This window comes from Oenanthe melanoleuca, chromosome 8 (assembly GCF_029582105.1).
Source record: "Oenanthe melanoleuca isolate GR-GAL-2019-014 chromosome 8, OMel1.0, whole genome shotgun sequence".
In the NCBI taxonomy this organism is placed as follows: Eukaryota; Metazoa; Chordata; class Aves; order Passeriformes; family Muscicapidae; genus Oenanthe; species Oenanthe melanoleuca.
The window spans coordinates 8,284,936-8,305,686 of NC_079342.1; the positions used below are offsets into that span (position 1 = coordinate 8,284,936).

At 38.7% G+C, this 20,751-nt stretch overlaps 1 protein-coding gene across 2 annotated transcripts in view; it reads left to right on the forward strand.

Moving 5' to 3' along the window:
* Window positions 1-1,574: 1,574 nt before the first annotated feature.
* COL11A1 (collagen type XI alpha 1 chain) overlaps window positions 1,575-20,751 on the forward strand; it is a 126,888-nt gene continuing 107,711 nt past the window's right edge. For both annotated transcript variants that reach the window (XM_056498085.1, XM_056498086.1), the window contains exons 1-3: window positions 1,575-1,699; window positions 16,600-16,767; window positions 18,164-18,377. In XM_056498085.1, coding sequence (XP_056354060.1) covers window positions 1,585-1,699; window positions 16,600-16,767; window positions 18,164-18,377 — 497 coding nt within the window. In that variant the 5' untranslated portion in view covers window positions 1,575-1,584. The remainder of the gene's footprint in view (window positions 1,700-16,599; window positions 16,768-18,163; window positions 18,378-20,751) is intronic.

Consider the following 20,751-nt stretch of genomic DNA (forward strand, 5'->3'; position numbering starts at 1 on the left):
ACAGAAAGGTCGGATATGGCATTTTGGTGCTTCATAGCCATACCCTGGGTGACTACCTAAAGTGCCAGAATGACCTTGAGTATCTCATCACTGAACAGCACCCAATGCACAGCACTTAAGGGAGCTCAGATGCAACCTCAGCTCCTCAGATGCAAACCTAATGACAATGACACCAACTGTTTCAGGAAACCAAGAACAGAAAGACCTAGGTATATTAATGGAGCATAGCAAAATATAAGATATTTTATGAAAGGATAATAAATTTCTGAAGTATAATTTGACACATAAAAATTATTGATAAACCATATATTTATAAATTGCTGTAAGGCATTAAAGATCTCAGTGAAGGCAGATTTTTTTAAAATAATTATATACATTTCCACCAAAACGTGACCATGGTCTTCTCTCATTTTCTAGAGGAGCCAGGGCAGAACCTGATCCCAGCCGAGGACTTTGGCTGGACCTGCTGCACCAGCAAGCTCTGCCGAAGTTCCAGCCTCCGGGCCGGTCCGTGTTACCGATTGCTGCCCAGGTGGGACAGGACGGGAGTGCGAGCGGGAGGTTTCCCGGCGAGGAGCGGACCCGGCTGCCCGGGCTGCAGGATGTGGTGAGGCGGGGATGGCAATGTCAGTGGCGGGCTTTTCCTTCACCACCCCGCGCTCTGCTTTCTCGCAGGCGCCTTAGAGATCCCCCAAGGCTGTATGAGAACAAGCGGCGCCTGGGAGCGGTGCGAGGGGCAACGGGCCGGACCCGCCGCGCACCAACGCCAGCGGGCGGCTTCGGGGAGTTCCTCGGGGAGATGTTTCACCTCTGCGCCCCAGCTCCTCTCTCGCACATTCCTCCGCTCAGTCTTGCCCTGCCTCGCTCCCTCCCTCCGTGCCGGCGTCCCCCTCCCCCGCCTGTCCCCAGTGTCGCCCCCCCTGGCCGTCCCCCCCGGCCCCCGCGCGTCCCCGCTCCGCGCCCCCGCCCTCGCTCCGCGGGGCGCCGCGGCGGCCTCTGCGCATGCTCGGGGCGCGGGGCCCGCGCGGAGCGGAGCGGGCGGGGGGCGGCGGTGACCCGGGGACGGGACACCCCACCCTGTCCCCGGGCCGCTCCCGCCGCGCCTCCTGCGAGCCCCGAGCGCCTTGGGCAGGGCCGCTCTCCGCGCCGCGGGGGCCGGCGGTGCCGCGGAGCGGCCGGTGTGCCGCCGCCGAGGCGGAGGGCGGTGCTGTGGGCGGCCGGCGGAGCCCCGCGATTGGCCTCCGCCCGGCGGCTGGCGTGTCACTCGGGCTCCAGGGGTGGCCCTGGGAGCCGCTCGCCCAGCCCTCTGACGGGATGAAGCCTTTAGGGGGATGCGGAGCTCTTTGCATTTTGAGTAAAGCCCCTCATCTCCCCTCAGTCTGAAGGCAGGGCACTGGGGAGGACGGGTCGGAGGGGCCTGTACAAGGCCGGGCAGAGCGGGAGCGGGGCGAGAGAGAAAACCTTCTCTCGGTTTATCACGTATGGCTCTATAGGAGAAGTCATCTCTGGGAATATAGTGGAAAGGACGGAGCTGGTATAAACTGAAGGCGCCCGTGTTTAAATTCACACTTGTGGGTGCGCAGCATGGAGATGCAGAGATGGTCCACAAGGTGGAAAACGAGAAGGTGGCCGTGGGACTCGGCTGTAACCGTGCTCATCACCTTCGCTTTCCTTCTCCAGGCTGCAGAGGTCAGAGGAGGTAAGAAAGCAGAGGGGAGCCGGGAGTCCAGCCGCCTCTCTCCCCTGCTCGGGGGAAGGACCCAGGGCACGGCTGAGGCCGCGTTTCAGAGGAAACCTGTCAGAGGACTCCCGGTGCTGGGGAGGCAGAGCGCTCCTGGAGCCGGCTCCGGGCGCGGAGACCCGCGGGGAGCCCCCGCAGCGCGGGCTGGGACGTCCCCCCAGGTGCCGCCGAGGGACGGCTCTCAGTCAGCCTTAAACTTTGGATGTGTTTTTAATGAGGTAAAGGAGATGCACTGGCGGGGTGGGAAAATGAACGAAATACTTTTTGAACATAGAGACTTATCCTCTTCCAGCACTGGACTCTTGTTTTGTGGAGTGTGCGTCCAACTTTGTTTTGCTGAACTGCTGAAGTTCACCAGGTTGTGACTGAAACTGACCGACAAGTATCTGCCTTCTCCTCGGAGGAGTAAGGAAGGGGAAAGTTTGGGGTGGAGGCTCTTTGCTCTGATTTTCTCCGTTTTCCTCTCTTTTATTTTTCCTTTTGCAACGGGTTTTAGTTGTGAAAAAGTTTTCCAGGGCGCAAGCGGGGGAGGAAACACACTTGCAGGAGCCCTTTGTGAGCCGTTGCGGAGGGCAGCTCCCGGGGCAGCGGCGCCCCGCAGGTGGTGCGAGCAGTGCCGGGCCCGCAGATGCTCGGGGGGGCTCGGGGGGCTCAACCCGAGGGTCGCTGGGCTCCCGCGGGCGGTGTCAGCACCGGAGCGCCGTCCCCTGCCTCCTCCCAGCTCTGCACCTCCCCGCAGTATCGAGTGGTCCCTTAGGTGTCCGTGGACCTGGTGGGCAGGGTGCGGCCCGCGGGGGACTCGCAGGGGGAACAAGAGCCAGGCAGCAGCGCAACAGCCTCAGCAGAAAGGAATCGCCGCCCCCTCCCCCGCACCGCCCCTCGCGTTCTGCGCACTTCTCCCCCTGGGCGCCCCGCACCGCCGCCAGCCCAGCTGGGTTTTCTGGGCTGAGCTCGCAGTTCGCCGAGCTGCGGTGTGCAGTCTCCGGTGGCGGGAGAGTTCTCTCCTACCGGGGGTGAAAACGCTGCCTCTTCCTCCTTTCCTTCCTCCCTCCCACCGGAGCCCGCAGGCGCATCTGGAGGCCAGTCTGGCTGGGACTTAGGTTTTTATTTTTCTGTGGGTCTGACATCAATGAAGGGGCTTAACTCTCCGAAATGAAAGGTTTAATTTTTATGTATTTATTATTTCAACGAGGTATTTCTCGATCTGAATCCAGAATCAATAGGCATCTTAGAGGGAGCAGGGAAAGGTGATCAGTTTCCACTCAAGCCTTTATACCTGGGCACAACCTTGACGGTGTCAGATCGATCAGAGCTCCTGCCCCCTGCTGGCCCCGTTTCTGACAGGGACTGGAGGGGTCAGATTTCATCCCTCTTGAAATTCCACGGACTCGCTGGAGTTACACCAGGGTGAATTAACCTCGCAGAGCTTCAAGGATTCGGCTACTCGTTACTATGTGGAAACTAAATTTCTTCAAGAGCACCGTTCTCAAAGGCATGATCGATTTCTTATGCCACATTTCACAGCTGAACTCGCTAAATTAAGTAGGGTTTATGTAGCCTATGTTTATGTAATGGATTGGATGAAAATGGCAAGTTAAAAGAAAATCGAAACCCAAAGAGCACAGGAAAAATCAATAGAAATTACACTGAAATAAACAGAACTGATAGCAGACTGTATTCAGCAACATTAGGCAGACTAATTTGGTTGTGGTAACTTTATTCAAAACTAAAAGGCTGTATGGATAGTCTTCTAGTCTTCTGGAAAAAAGGACATTCCAGAAATGTAGAACTACAGTCTTCTTATTCTTCATAGAAGCATTCAGAAAAGAACTTAGTTCTTGACCTTTTCTGAGATACAGTATGCTATTTGCTTAAGAACTACAGGGAGCTGTGTGTTCAGGGCTTGATCTGTTATTGAAGTCAGTAAGAGTTTTTCCATTGACTACAGAGGGACTAGAATTTGACCTAATTTCTCTAACAGAGTACAAGGGACTTATTTCTGAATCATCTGTAATGCATTCTAATCTTATTTAAAGTAGTTAAAAGATAACATAGGACATAATGATTTCTATTTGAAATAGAAATAGATAGAGAGGGATAATACCAAGGAATAAAATAAAATAGCATAAATGACAGGTAAACAATATGACTAAATGAAAATGGTGGATAAAATATGAATGCTGTTCAGAATCTGAGTTGTTCTTTTAAACTCTTTTAATCTTCTTCAATTTTCTTTTCATAGACTGTCTTTATGAAAAGAAAATTGCATGGTGTATTCATATAAAGTGTTAATCATATATCAGTGACTTTTTGAACACAACAGAAACTATTCCATGTAGACAAACCTCAACAGATTCCTAAAATTCTTGACTTTTTTTTTTAAGTTTCTTTATTTAACAAAAATAATCCATAGAGAAGTATGAGGTGTCTTTCATACTTGTAAGAAAAGGTGTGCAAAAAAGTGTTTGGGCTCTTGAGTTATTTCTTCTTTAGACAGAAAAAGTTACAGCAGTGAGAATCAACTGAATGGGAAAAGCAGTGACTCACACTTGGTCAGCTCAGTGCCCACCAGCTCTTAAGTAGCTCTTTTCAGAAAATGTTTTTGCTTTATGACTTGGCTAAAGTAAACAAAATTCAGTATTTTTAAAGACATCCTTTGATTTCCTTTCCCCTTCCTCACCTTTAATACTAAAGCTGTTGGTAATGTGTTTGGAATGAATAAACTCATTTAGTCAAAATGGCATGGCTTCAACACTATAAATTTTTGTAAGTGCTTGACATCAATGCACTATTGTAATGCTGATTTAAATTTCATGGGCAAGAAATGAAAAATCAGCCTTTTTATTATTTATGAGCTTTTTCAAGCAAATGGAAATCTAGCTCTTAATCTGAGTGAAAAAAGAATTTAAGAAGCCTTACTGAAAATTAGGCTATGTACCTATATATAGAAAACTTTGGACCTTCTGTGTAAGCGATGAGCATTGGTTTCTAAAATAAATAGATACTTCTTGCTGTCATCTTAGGAAATACAAAGGTTCCTTGTGCTTCCCACACACAGGCTTGGAAAATAGTGGGAGTTCTAGGTGCAGAAGGAATGCAGAACTGGGCCAATTAGTGATGGCAAAAAGTGAGTTTGTGGATGCACACTTAACACTGCTACTTTTTTGTATTTGCTTAGTAAGGAAGATATGGATCTGTATGTTCAATGAAAGCTCTTGAATGTATCCAGCTAGTCTAAATCTGTACAAAATGGTGTTTTAAACTAGAAAAGTATGAGTTTCTTCTCAGAATTATTTGTGATGTAAAGCACTTTTGATTTTACTTTTGATCAATTAACTTTTAAGATTGAAAAAGAATATAAAATTCTAAGCATTCCTTTACTTTTCAGTGAAATTGTCTTGTGTGATCATTTGTGTGGCAAAAATGAATAAATCAAAGGGTGATTTCATCAGATGCAGCTAGTAGTCCTAGCTGAAGTTTTTCAGAGTCCCAAGGATCAGCAGGTGAAATGGTCCAATCTTCCCAGAATAGTGCAAGAGACACCTGCATGTATACATCTGTTTTGCTATGTAAACTCAATTTCTTAATTGTTTCTAAGGTAAAATAATTATTTCAACTTCAACTGCAGACACCAGACACAGAAAAAATGACTGGTATGTGTTGTTAATTCTCTAGAGTGTGTATCTTTGCACTGAATTTAGAAGGAGACAGGAGACTGTCACATGGATACAAGAAAGGACTATTCAGGCTGCAGGGAACAATGTCTCTTTCCTACCTCTCCAGGGAAGAAGTTTCTCAATTTCACTTTTGTGTATATCATAACAAATTTAACTGTATATAGGTGCACAAATACTCTGTGGGTTTAGTGTAAAATAATCTCTTCCCTAGTACCTATAATTGAAATGACAGTAGGGAAAAAAAATTTTGATATAAAAACTTTCCGTGGTGCTATCTTTTGTTCTCATTACTAAAAAAAAAAGCCATAAAAAACCCCACCCCCAAAGCTCACAATTGTTTGTAAAATTGGTGTCTGCAGCAGATATAAAATGTAGGAAAAAAATTTGTTGTACTTATTTTTACAACTGTCATGCCCAAAGTTACTCCCCCAAAGAGAGCCCTTAATTCTGACACAGTTGCAGCATACTGAAGGAGCCCTGACATTACTGCTGAGGTTATACCTAAAACACACTGGAGCAATTATGTCTTTCCCGGATTTGTTTTGTACAGTGGTGAACAGTAGGGTTTCCATCTGCCAGCAAGATTAAGAAGTTGCTTTTCTTTTCTCTGTGGAGCGTTCTGCTTCTTTTCAGAAGAAATCTTCCTAGCATTGGTTAATTTATCATTGTTCTGAGTATTTGTTGATAATAGGGGGGAATAAATTAGCAGAGCTTGGGAGAAATCTCTAATGTTCTAAGAATGTGAAGTCTCATGCAGTGATAGAGATTTGCTCTCTGGATGGACACAATAGAGAACAGTGGCTTAAAAGGAATTAGGTTAACACACATGCCTGTTGCAAGGGTTTATAACTGTTCTACTCAGTATTAAATACCAAGTTTACAGACTGTAAATGTAAAGATTAATTGCTGACCTGGTTATTACAATAGTAGTAGAATATGGCAGAACTTAAATTCTTTTTAGCACATTAGCACACATAAGGGACTGTAAAAACCTTTGTGAATTTCAGGTCTGGGACTTCACTGCAAATCCAATTGTTAATGTACACAGTGTGTGAAATAGAAGGTATTTGGGAGAGCTCATATTATAGAAGCAGAGTGTTTGCTGCAAACAAAATTGAAAGATGTATTATAAAAGAAGAATAAAAAATCTTAGATCCTGATCTTTCTATAACTAATGTCACTGGCAGCTAAGCTTTGTCTATGATAGAAATTAGTAGTAAATCAAATTATGGTCACATTTTAAAAGTAGACTGTATGCTACCTACTCTGTCCCTTACCTGTGTACCTTACCTTACTCAAATGACCATAGTAATCTGATAGAATATCAAACATTCTCAGTTTATAGATAGTTCAGGACTTTACAACCTTGGTGTCTGCGTAAGAGGAATTCCTGCTAATATTGGTAGGATACAGAATTGAATCTGATTTCCTTGCATTGCTCTCACAAGAAAGATGATACCCTCAACATTGGGAAAACATGGTGAAAGATTTTAGTTGTACAAGTTTCTCTATCAAACTAATTAGGATTACATTAAATGGCATAATTTCTAAATCTTATCCTTGGCTATATTCTCTGCTTAAAGCTGAAAAATGTATCATTGTTCCATATTTGATAACTTCAGTTTATTGGAAGATATTTTTGAATTCTTATTTGAATTATTTCTCAATAAATACCTTGATGACAAAACTTCTAAGTGGCCTCAGTTTCTTTCATGTTTAATTACTGAGGGAACACCTTGTCTCTTTCTGTAGCATGAGCCATTTTTAGACTGTGTCTCATTTTTTATGGTAATAGAAACAGGATACTCAAGAATGTAATACTTGTTTTGCTGATTTTCACAGCTGGAACTACTGTGTCTGCAGTCTGTACAAAAAGAATTTTTTGAATCTGTAGCAGAGGCCTCAATATAGTTTGGCACTTGGAATGTAGTCCTAAAAGGTTATGCTGTGGTGCAAAATAAGAATGAGTTCATAGAAATATGAAGACAGATGTTAAAGTATTGTAAAATAGTGGATCAATAGAGGTCTGCACAGATGATGAACAAGCCCAGTCTTCTGGGGGTAGCAAATGAAATGTTTTATGGAATCACCATTAGGTCTCTAGTGCTTGATGGCAGTCAATGCTGCTAACAAGAGATAAAAGTACAATCTGTCCAGTCTCAAGAGGTTTTTGAATAATACAAAAGTCACATTATGTAATGAAATACGTTCTGATAAAAAGTCTCAAAGTCTACATTACACTTCAGAATGATACAATTTAATGAAAACTTGAAATACTTATTCTTTTTTTCTTTTTTTTTTTTTTTTTTTTTTCCTTTTCTGGATATGTCCAGTAAATTAATCAGCCTACAAGCAAATGTTACTAAAGATCTGAAAGTGTAGTTGTACCTACACAAGTTTTCCACTGGTTTCAGTATAGACTATAAGTGGTGGTGGATTGTGGTTTTTGGGGTTTTGGTTTGTACTGTATGAGCGTTAGAAGTTGGTCTTTAAGTGAGATATAGTTAGTAGTTGCTATCAAAAGTGCCTCCTGTACATGCCTCGACTGACTGCATAGCCTTTGAAATACTGTAATGTATTTAGTAGATTTTGTAGCATAGGAATGAAAAGATTCTAAATAACTGGTGTGGTAACAGAAGTAGCCAGTTCTGAGCAGTTTCACAGAAGCCTCTGTTGGTGAAATAGTCAGTCCTAGGCTATTTAAAGCATTCCTCTATGCATCTGGATAATCTCTAGTTCTGTAAGCATTAAATATGAAAGCACTGCCATTACACATATTTCTAAAAATGTCACCAATCAAGATTCCAATTATATAATTCATTTAGGAAATTCATGTAGGAAAATTCTTAGGTAAAACAACCTTGAAGTGTGTCCCTAAAAGTATATATAGGCAACAAATATTCAGTTAATCTCATAGATTTATATTCAGTTTCCTAGGGAAAAAAAAAACCAGCTTAATTTTCAGGAGCACTATGTAATTAGGCAACTCTGTTGGTTTCATTTTTGTACCTTGAAGATGCTCTGTAACTCACTTTTGCAGCCCATAAAACAGAGAGTTCATTTTATCCAGCTCCATGAAGTCCATCTGCGAAAAGTATTGGAACCCTCCCAAAGGACACTGCAGAACCAGTGCTTTGATGCTGGTTCCCAGAGCAGTTCTTCTGTTACAGGGCTGGGCTCTCAGCAGAGTTGGGAGGCAGGCAATTCTCAGACTGCCAATCCCAGAGCTGGCCAGTAGGAAATGGTGAGCACAGAAGAGTGCCTGATCCTTTTCTGGTGATTAGACACCTATGGCCAAACTGCACGGAATCCTTTCTTGGGATACAGAGGCTGGAGCCTGCAGTGGGAAGGCAATAGAGTCCTTTGTAAGAACTGCAAAGCTCAGCAAAGCAGTTGGGCATAACACACTTTTCAGTTCCTGCTTTTGGATGTTCTGTATTAATACCTAACAGATGAAAAATGTAAAATAATAAATGTAGATAATATTATATGTGTTTTCTGTTTTTAAAGGATATCCAGCATAACTGCCCACTATAAGTGAAAGTGTCCAAGAGTAAAAATAGGAGCAGAAATATTCTTACTATATTAGAAATACATAGTTTTCGACTAATTGATGGGTCCTGTTTTGTATATTAAAAGTCAACAAACCATCAGTTTATCAAATTCAGATTCTAATGCTGCCAGTAAAAAAGAGGTGAAGACCTCTTACATTCATTAGGTCTTAGACCATTTAATGGGTGCCAGTTAGAAACTTTCATCATAAGAAGTGTTTATATTTACTCACGTATAGAATATATGGAATGTTCTTAGAATTATAAAGATTCAAAGTTTTAGGAGAAATAAATAAACTAAACAGCAAAATGTTATTATATCTTTAATAGGTAACATGGTTTCAAAAACCTATGGTGCAGATAGTACCCCTTCTACTTAGGTTCTTAAATCTAGAAATCCTACTAGAGGTAGCCTCTTATGAAAATCTTGCCCACAAATATAAGGAGTCCCTTCATTAGTACTCACCAACTGCACACATTTTAGCTTACCAGATCATCATAGCTTGTAGGTTTTAAATGATCTGTTACAGTGACATAAAACTGGACTCAACTTTGAGAAAACACTCCATTTAGAACTGAGGATTAATGTTTCAAGGCTCCTTAAGTTTTAGTTTTTGCAGTGGTTCAATTGGAACAGATTACTGGCAGAATGAAGTCTATTTCCATGGAAAAATATGAAGTAAAATAATAGTAACTTAGAAACATTAGTCTTCCTAAATTTCTCATTAAATTTTCTCATATAATTCTTTGTACTGGGGAAATTTAAGCTCTTTTCTACTTTAGAGGTGTATCTCCCTAATTAAGAGTTATTGATTGTAACTCTTAAAGGCCCTTTGTGGAGTGAGCACTGATAAATTTTCACTTTCACGTTAATCAAAAAACTGCATTGCTAAATAATTGTGAGAACTCAAGAAGTTATCTGTTTATTATATCAGAAAAACATATAATATTTTTTAAAAATACTTCTTACTCTACCAAAAAGAAGGAAAGGCAATTTCTATGGGTATTGACAGTATAGTGAACAATGAGTTGCACTTTCAGTTTGCTAAGGTGTATTTGTATATAAAGAACTGTCTCTTTGAGTTTTGTTATTGTTTACATACAAAGTATGTCCCCCAGCAGGAAATCTGGGAACATCTTGTAAATTATGTAGTTAAACACAGCCTTTAAGTAGGGAAGGATCATTGTGCCTGTGCTCTCATAAAACTGAGAGACTAACATCAAGGAGTTAACAGACCAAAATCTAAATATAATAGGATTTTAACTTCTTTGCTTTTTTAGGTAATTGGACAGAAATAAACATATTTTAGTCTTTATAAGTCATCTCCTGGACAATTTCTTCTGGGAATGAGTTTTGTAGCCAGATATTGCCACCGCAGTCACTTTCCTTCAGTCCTGGAGGGTTCCAGTTTGAGGTGTGATGGTGAAGTCCTTCTCTCTGAAAATGCAGATGATGGTTTCCTATCTTCAATACGATTTTACCTTACCTTCAATATCTGTCTTGAACTGTCTGGTCCTTAGGTGCCAGCACCTTCATCTGCAGTTCAAAAGTGCTGTACAGTTTATAGCAGGAGAACAGATGTCAAGCTTGGTACACCCTATGTGCAAAGGTTCAGGGCTCCTTTCCCACTGCAGCTTGGAAGTGGCTTGCAGCATGTTCCATGTTAAATAGAAGAAAACTTTAAGGTGTTGGACCTTTAGATAGGACCATTTTGACTTCCATGTTCATCTTTTGAGGAATAATAAAACTCGCTCAAAAGTTCTCTATTTAGTGAATAATAGATTTTCAATCTGTATGTATTCCAATCTGTGTGTATCACCCTAGTGTGGAATTGCAGCCGCTCATGGAATTGGCACATTAACTGCTTCTTAACACAGCTGTACCTAGGTTAGAAACCTGGATGATAGCCAGCTAGCCCAGATGAGTCAAAAAAGATTTCTGAAAAAGCACAGGTATGTGGTCAATTTTTTCTTCTGAAAAAAATTTCCTGTAATAAAGTGTTCATGTCATTTTATTTGAATGAAAATAATATTATATAGAATTTGTCAATTTATTTATGACTACAGCAGGCTTAAATTAATAGTAAGATACTGTGATTGGAAGATGATACTTATGCTAAGAAACAGAAAATCTGGTTTTTCATATGCATAAATGTAAATTTATTGACACGTACGCATTAGCTACTTAGGGTGATACAGGACAGAACATTCTACTTAGGTGAAAGAGTACACCTCTATTCTCAGTGTGTATTAATGGCCTAACATCTACAAACCTCACACTGACAGTAATGCCACTTGCTAAATTGATCTGAGTAAAACTTTGTAGAAAGAATATTGTAGATCAAAACATTTTCAGTATTGCAAAGTTACTAAAATAAAGATAATTAACCTTTAAAAGTTATTGCAGCTAGAAAGATAATATGTGTATATTTTGCTCTTTTATTCAAAATGATTACAGCTAGTATAATTGTAAAGATGATATTGCTGCCAAAAGATGCGCTGTTGATCCATCTTTTTTGGATTCTGTGCAGTTTACATTTGTAGGGTCAGATAGGCTTTGTCACAATGCAGAAATTTAATGGTGGCTGCTGAAGCAGAAACAAGGAATTTTATTGCCACTTGCTAAGTTCACCATGATCTCAGTTACAGACAGGATATATATTTTATAAACTAAGAAGAGGTGATTAAGTACCATTCATTTAATTACTGTCTACATTTAAATAAATTCAAATGTAATGAACCAGATATGACCATTCCAATGCAAATTTTCTTGCATATGTTACAACTTGTCCCTTTCTTGTAATGTCTATTTTTTAAGGTTGTGTGATCATCTACAAGAAGTGTTCCCATAGGGAGGTAGGGACTTGCTAAGCATTTTTACTGAAAATTGGGGTCATCCTTAAGAGAAGGAGGCTTGATGTCACACATTGAATAAGTCATGAGTACAGGCAGTTTCCAAAGGACTTTTGTTTCTGCTCTCCTTTACAGTTTCTCAGCCCTTTCTTTCTCTGCTATCATAACTTGTATTGTTGTGGTACCTGGGAACCTCCTCCATGGACAGTTTCCACCAAGAGAAAGTCAGAGCCATGTTGTGCAATACATTCCAGATCAAATGTCAGGAAGTCTAAGTGAAGGAAGCAAGTCCTCTGAACTTTAATAATGAATGTTGTTTATATTTGTGACATTAGGGCATGTCAGAAATGAATCTGCTGTTTTCACCAGATTCTGCTTAACTCCAGATGATACCACACCGAGCAATGGTAGTAATTGTTTAGGTGTAATGCAATATAAAGGCAGCAGAATTTGATCCATATATATTATATCGGTATTATTAATTATGATATATCACAGATATCATTTCAATTTAGATATTGTGGAGTGAATGAAAGCTATGATATTTTCAACTGTGATGATATGATAGTAATGTAGTCCAGATTTCTACAGACTTTTAAAATCTTTAATGGCATTCTATTTTTTACAAGATAGGGTTATGAATTAATAGAATAGAAAGCACTGTCATAGGCTTTAAAACAAATATATTATTGTCTATGGAGGAAACCTAGGCTTGGAAATGCTAACCAAAATTGGAAGTAAATTTTTACATGCATTTTCTTCCTCTTCAAGTAAACAGAAATCACATGAAGCTCCCCTCATGTATTTAAAGCTTGATATTCTCTCCTGACCTGGCAATGTAGAAGTGTGATCTTGCATCCAGTTTACAACTACTTAGCTTCAGTGAATGCTTTTAATTTCCAGCAGAGATATTTTGATTGTTTTTTCTTAAGTTTCCTAGTGGATGAAAGCTAAAGGGAAAGGAAAGGAAGAGTACATATGGCTTTGGAGTTATATGTAATATGAAATGCTCTGGACCAAATGTTCTGATCCATACCACTGTAAATATGGAAAGCTCACTGAGTGAATGGATCTACTTCAGTCATACCACAGTAATGAAGGTCTGAATTTGACTCTAAATTTTTAAATATTGAAGTTACAAATCATTTTGGTTCTTGAGATGTGGCGCGACATTTCTTTGTGTGTTTTACTTTTATGGCATCGTCTGGCTTGTCTGCAAGAGGTGGCCTTCAAGCAGGAGTGCAACATGGCCATAAACATCTACATAAGGGTCCTGCTTCCCAGGTCTGGATCTTGTATTTTGTCAAATTTGCCCTGAACAGAGTTGAGTTTTCAAAGCTGATGTCCAAATTTCATAAGGAGAATTAACTCCATCCCAAGAACCGGTGAACAGAGCTGTTTGCATGATTGTTATTTGTTATTTCCTTGCCATCTGAAATCTTGACACTAAATTGGAAGGATATAAAAGCATTACATTATATATCATTAATGTGCATTTTTCTTTACTTTTTGAGAAAACTATTGGGGAAAGGTAAAATTATTTAGTCAAGCTGTTTTATGCACCATAAGGAAAGTCTCGTGGAAGCCTTTGACCAGTCAATATATGGGTTCTATTAATGTTGCCCCGTAGAAATACAGGCTGAGATCTTAGTTTGTAGACCACACAAACAGGCAAACTCATGCTCTTAGCACTGGTGCTCCTTCTGGCTATTGCTTACCATTCCCAGAAAGCCTGTGGGAGCAGCATGCTAGAGAAGAGGCAGTTTTCAGAAGGAGCAGAAGCTGTCAGGATGCTGTTCAGTGACACTGAACACTGCAGAACCTAAGGAAACTGGCAGAGAGAAGCCACAGACTTCTCTTCCCTGGCTATGAGTTGCCTTCCTACCTCTCTCCCTGGTCTTCTAAGCACGCAGTGTTGGCTGTGCAAGGAGAGCTCATTGTATTTTACACTTTGAGCAGGTTGCCTGTAACCATTTGGGCCTGACCTGCGCTTTTTCAAGAGCTTCTTATTTCAGACTGTGTTCCTACATGTGTGTGTTCTGTGGCAACAGCAACTGCTGCTTTCAGGAGGGGCACAGAGCAGGTTATCTGAGCAGGCACAGTGAGCTCATCAAGAATTTTAGAACTGAGGTAATAGCAGCATTGTAAAGCCTACTGAAGGCTTGTTACTATAATAATAGTAAAAAAAAAAATCGTGAAATTCCCTGAGACAAAATCTCTACAGGCAAAAAGAGGGGTTTTCTGCAGAAGCCTCTCTATATGGCAGCCCCAGCCATGACAGTAGGATTCATGCTTTTTATACATTCCTGCTTGGTATTTCTGTTATCTAAGACTTCTAACGCATTTCTTTACTTTTTACTTGTTGGCTAAAATGACTGTTTGAATTTTTTAATATAAATTAGGGAAGCATTTTCTGTTATTTGTCATTTGTATGATTTTAATAGGTCAGCCATGTTATCTTTGTGAATAGACTAATTACCATTTTTGTGTTAATGACTTCATGTAGCTTGTCATTTCTATGCAACTTGTCATTTCTGTATAACTTGTCATTTCTCCTAACTTGTTTCTTCTATGAAAATTGCATTTCTAGTAATTTTTTTAAACTGACTAGTCATGCTATTTTATGTTTTGTGAATCACAGTTTGTGGAAATAAATTATTAGTCAACTGCGGACCATTAGCAGAATGTTTATTGTTATTATTTGGAATTTTTGGTTTGAAGATTGTCCTATTATTATTCTGTTTCTTGTCTGGAAGTTTTTTAGCAGCAGAACTAGCAGGGAGTAATGAATAATCTTGTTTATGGGTGAATAGTCTCCCAGTCAGCCAGGCAAAGAAAAACCATTATTCTGAAAAATAATGAAGAATCTGGTACAAATTATAGAGAAGAGCAAAGGATAAAGGAATGTAGCAATGGTTGACTTACACAGTGAATTTAAATTTTTACTAATATTTCTGGTGACTGGTTCTGCATTACTGGTTCAAATTAGCATAGGTACATCAAAAATAGCTATTGGTTAATAGAAAAAAATGGGCAGCAGTTCCTTCAGAATGTTCCTTCAGTATGTGTGTCCATTCCTTCAGAACTGTGTGGAAGACATACAAAAAATAAATTATATCCATTAAAATTATTTTTTCATTACTCAACAGAGAAGTTAGACTAATACCACAGTTTTTTCACACTATTGAAACTTTTCTTTTAAGAATGCTGAAACATTATTTCTTGAATTTGCCATATATGTGGATTTTAGATAAATTCAGGTGTGTACTGCATCATTCATTTCTAGTGTGTTAGCTTGCAACAAACATTGGATACTTGGTTTGTGTTTAATAACACAATGATGATCTGATGTGAAAAGAAAATAAAAAACTGCAAGATGTGAACAAAAATTTCAAAAATTCACAAACATTTCCTTGTGAATGTATTTTAAGAAGGAAGAAGTTATGTGCATTCTAGGCTGACTGAGAAAATAAGGATTGGCTTAACCACAAAGTTGAGTTCTTCATATTTGGCAGTGTCAGGAGATGAATAGGATGAGCTTTTTAAACTTAACTTTGTTCACATCTGTGCAAATAGTTGTTTAAATAATTGAATATTCACAGGCAATGGATTTTGAACTTTAAGTTGATTTTTGTTGACACATAAAATGAATGATAACAGACAATAAATCAGCTATAATTAATGTCACAGTGTAGTACAAAGATGTGAAGTCAGATTGACCAAGCTAATTTCCCAGCTTTAATGTTAAAAGTCATTTAAAACTTTGTCTTCCCAAATAAATTGGTTATGAGTTTGCCAACATAAAAACTGTGGAATAGTCCCAGTGAAAAAAGTCTACTGAAATTCTGTTTCCACTCAAAAAAATACATTTAAAAAGTAATGATTTGTAGGGAGTATGATAATGAGCATGTTCATTTTTCCTAGGAGAAAAGACATGCAGTGTGCTGTTTTCTCTCACTGCCTGTCTTGAAGTGCTTGTCCATTCAGTGCTTTATCCTTTTGCCATGGACAACTTTTATATATTAAGGCTTTTTTTTAGCTTTACATATATATGCAGGCTTTTTTGTTTAATTTGTATCAATATCAGTACAAAAAACAGCTCTGGATTTCAACTTTAGATTGTTAGACACTGAGCAAGATACAATCTTATCATACTTGATCTCTAAAGTATATATTTGCATTTAACTTGGAAATAATGAAAGACTGCAATTCTGTCCATTTATTCCTTGCAGGCACAACAGGTACATTTTTTTTTCTCTAACTTGGATGTGAAATTAGTTTAGCTGCTTCCTTATTCCTTTGTGCCTGAGAAAGCAGTTATATGTAATCAGAATATATTTTAATGTTAGAAACAGATGGTTTTGTGGTAGCAGATTATTAGCAGCTGAATGCTTCTGAAGGTTTTGGCAAACTTTGAAGATCAGTTCAGCTTCTCAGAAGTCACTCATTAAAAGCATATATTGGAAGTTTCAACCAGCAAGATCCTCAAATTGGTGATTTTTGGTGTGTAGTCAGGTAGTTTGAAAATCTGATCATAAAAACCGCATTGAATGGGATGAACTCTTACATATTCAAAAATTAACAATCCTTAAAATAATATTATGGTGCAGGAGTAATGTGCAATAAGTCCAAATAGGATACAACTACTGCTCTGATTAGACATATGTGTTGCAAAGGAATTAAAAACCTTTTTAGGGGCTGCGTGCCATAGAGATGCAAGATAAATAATTCTTTTTGTTGGTTTTTTGTTTTTTTTTTTTTTTTTTAACTTTGCCAGCTGAACCCGTTGATGTGCTAAAAGCATTAGAATTTCACAATTCTCCAGAAGGAGTAACAAGAACAGCAGGATTTTGCACAAACAGAAGGAATTCAAAAGGATCGGATGTTGCTTACAGAGTTTCAAAAACTGCCCAGCTGAGTGCCCCCACAAAGCAGCTGTACCCAGGTAAGATTGGCAGAAAGCTCTTCTGTACATTACCTTGCTGCATATGTTTTTATGTTCTCTGAAGCATAGCATGTAGTCCATCTTCAGGAGCAGAAAACACTTCTCTTATCCCTAGAGTTGGGACTCTTATGAATGGCAGGATGGGCTCTATCCACCAGATAATTCAGGTTTTTATTGGCTTCAGTTATAAAACTCTTCATCAAATTGTGTAACTGGAATTGACTTTTAAGTCACATTATCTGTTCTTTCATGATGCTATCTGATGGAAACCTTATTTGGTGGCTTTGGCAAGTTTCCACCTGTTTCATAGTGCATTTAAGAGTACTTGTACATCCTGGAGTAACGCTGCAGTGGGAAAAATGAGTTGTGGTTGGCCATTGCAAAATCATTCCCAGAAGTACCATCTGGTAAGAATTACCTCAGAATATCTGGGTATCTGGGGGACTAAACAAGGCTAGTTGTGGATAGATGTGATTCCATCTTCTCTCAAATTTCTCTAAAATTAAATAGTCAAATTTTGGGAAAGATTCCTTGGATGTTACAGAGAGTGTCTTATTCCATTATTTTGCTATCATTTGTCACTTGACTCTCTAGTGAGCTGAGACACATGACTTCTTTTCAGTCACTTTTCTTAAACAGCTCACTTTTTCCCCTAGGATGTTATGAAGACTACATGCCCAGACAAGCTGAATTATTATCATCTGCCTTAAGCACTTTGAACATATCTTTCAGATTAACAGCGCAGATAGGGCAGGTACTCAGTGCTTTTCTAAGAGTTTCTTTGGCCTGTGTTGACAGTCGTCTTCTTTCCATTTTTTTGTCATGTTTATTATGACATTAGAAGGTATAATGTAAAGTTTATAATGGAAAATCTGTTACCAATGTCATGAAAAACTTTTACCAGTGACTCACCAGAGTAAATGAAGTGTTTTCTATCTGTTGAGCTTTGATCCCTTCTAAATAAGGTGTCAAAACGATGTATAAGCATGGTCCATGTTACTACAATGTTTCAACAAGCTTCCATAAAAAAGTTAGAAAGCGATGGAAAGCACATAAATTATCACTGCAGCAGACAAAATAAAAATGTACGACCAGGAGTTTCTGCTTTAAAAGGGTAGTATGCCATTTAAAGAGCAAGGGAAATTCTACACATTTTGTTTACACATTGTAATTCAAGAAGTAAAAACTTGTCTTCAAGGAAAAATCTAGAATCTTAGGAGTTTTCCCACAATACCTGTCTTGGAAACAATCTTACATTTTCTCTGTTGGAAGAAGAAATTCCAAAATCAGAATTTGATGAATTCTTACATGCTTTATATAAAATGTAAAAAAAAAAAAAGTAAAAATTATTTCATCTTTTCTGAACTTATAGCTCTATATATCACTTTGTTTACAGGTGGAGGTTTTCCTGAAGATTTTTCAATATTAATGACAGTAAAACCTAAAAAGGGTATTCAGTCTTTTCTTTTGTCTATCTACAATGAACAAGGAATTCAGCAAGTAGGTGTTGAAGTTGGTAGATCCCCTGTCTTCCTGTTTGAAGACCAAAACGGAAAACCTGCCCCAGAAGACTATCCTCTTTTCAGAACAGTCAACATCGCTGATGGCAAGTAAGTGAAACATTTTAAAATGGAAAATGTATTGCAGACCACTGTATATATGATTATCTATTTTCAAACAGTTTCCTTAAATATTTAAATAAGTCAGTAACATTGTTTCTAGGTAGTTGGATTGGTATAGTACAAAATTAGAGAAGCTTTGCTGTAGAATACAGTTCCAGTTCAAATGGTGCATACAGCTATAAATGAAACAAACCACCTTTCTTATCTGCCATTTTTATAAATCAAGGGCGAGGAAATAGTCATAGAAGTTAACCTGACCCAAACTAAACCTATGAAGATTTTTCCTGTGCAATATACAAAGAAGCTATTTTCAAAAAGTCTCAAGGAATAGTCTCACTAAAAGAAATGTCTGGTCCACTTGTAGGTGGTAGGCAGTGTGAGGGCAAGTTGACAAGACAGCATAGAATTTCTTCTATCCTGGGCCAAACCAGCAGATAAATGAAATAATTTTAGATATCTATGTATAAGAAAATCCTGTATAAGGAAATCAGGAAAGAGTAAGCTGGACCATTAATCCCAACTGCTTCAAGGATTTATGCTGCACCCACAGTAAAGGATTAATCTCAAACATCCATTGTATTAGTAATGCAGTTGTTAGTTTTTTGTAGCTTTGTAGACAAGCAATCATTCTCTGGGAATGTCATTCTAGTGCTTGTAAAAGGACATTTATTCTTTCAAAGGCTTTTTATTTGCTGTGCTGCAGTCCAAGAGCAGCAGCCACAGTCTTCAGAGATACACAGAAATAAATTTTACTAAAGCAAAAGAAAACAACTCAGAAAGGAAGGATGAAAATTGAACTATAGTGAAATATGTTTATGAAGCAATGAAGAAGAAAGAAAAAAAAAGCAAAAAAAATAATTGTCTGCTTGGCCTGTTATTACCAGACAATGAAATTATATCATGAATCTTAGACTTGATTCATTTCCCTAGCAGAAGGAGTAATAAAAAACAAGGCAGCACTTTTTAAATGGACTTCTGCTAAATAACAAAGCTTTGACATAGAATTTCCTCCAAAATGTTGATAAACTGCAAAAATGAAGAACTAAAAATGAACTTGGTTTGGTACAATTTCCTATAGTGAGACATACAACTTCTAAATCAACTCCAGTCAATCCTAGGCACAGTGAACTATGATTTCATGCTTTCAGCTTCTACACACTTTCAAAAGATAAGCCAACAATTTTCTTCTGACTCGGCTATTTTATGAAGGATCTAGGACAACAATCTTCATCTCAAACTGAGATATATTTAAAAAGTGTGAACAGTGTAATGTGCCTGAGGATGCATGGCCAGTTTGCTTTTATAATGGTAGTGTTTAACAGCATTCCAGAGAAAACATGGAATTATAGTTCTGGCTCAGTGATACTGTTTAGCAGTCAGATTCCATTAGCTTCAAGGTGTTCCTTTTGATACACAGACACTCTTTGTAACAATGATCTAAGCTTTCTCTCTGATTTAGGCAACCCTAATGCCAGAAATGCCAACTAAAATAATTTGATTCCAACCTTCCTTTTACCAGTCACTAGTATGACATATTTTGCATTTTTTTGCCCTGGTCTATCAAAGATTGTTTGATCTTTTGCTCCATGGTGGATTACAGAGTGTTCTGCTTTTGTTCTTAACCATTTGCTATAGCAGAGACACTCACAAAATTAATGTAGTCTGTCACAATTATTCATTAAGTCTCATAAAAAAACGTAGTAGAGTGGGGCAAAACACACAAAACTATTCTCAAATGTCTCTAAAATAAACTCCCTTATCAGTACTCTGAATCACTTCATTCATTTTTTGGTGAATATTATGTAGGCAAGGCTATTGTTGAAGGAATAGTGCCAAGTATTGGTAAACATTTATATCTCTGGAAAAGTATCTATGTTGGAACTGTTGTATGTGTTTGAAGAATCTCTATAGGTTTTGGATACCTTCAAATATGCAAAAGAACATGGTAAAATCTGGGTGGTTGTTCACAGAAAAAATAGTAAATTGTAAATAATAAATAATAACCTGCTTGGTTAATTATATTTGCACAAATAATTTGGAAAATCAAACACATTCATAAAAAAGAACCTGCTGTCAGGTACTTCAGTCTGTTACCATGTAAACTGTTCACTGGCTTATAATTTGAGTTTGGTAATGTTCTCTGGTTAGAGCTGCAGAGAAGGTCAGTTTGAGCTTCACCTTACAGAGGGTGTTCACAATGAGCTGTGGATCAGAATCCTTTGTGCTGAGGGACAGAATGTATACAGTGAATAGCCAAACCACTTTGTACACTTGTGTATGTATAGAAGAAAGAAATGAAACGAGACATTTTACATTTTTTCTGTGGATTAATTGGTGCACCATCTCCTATGAACTAATTTAC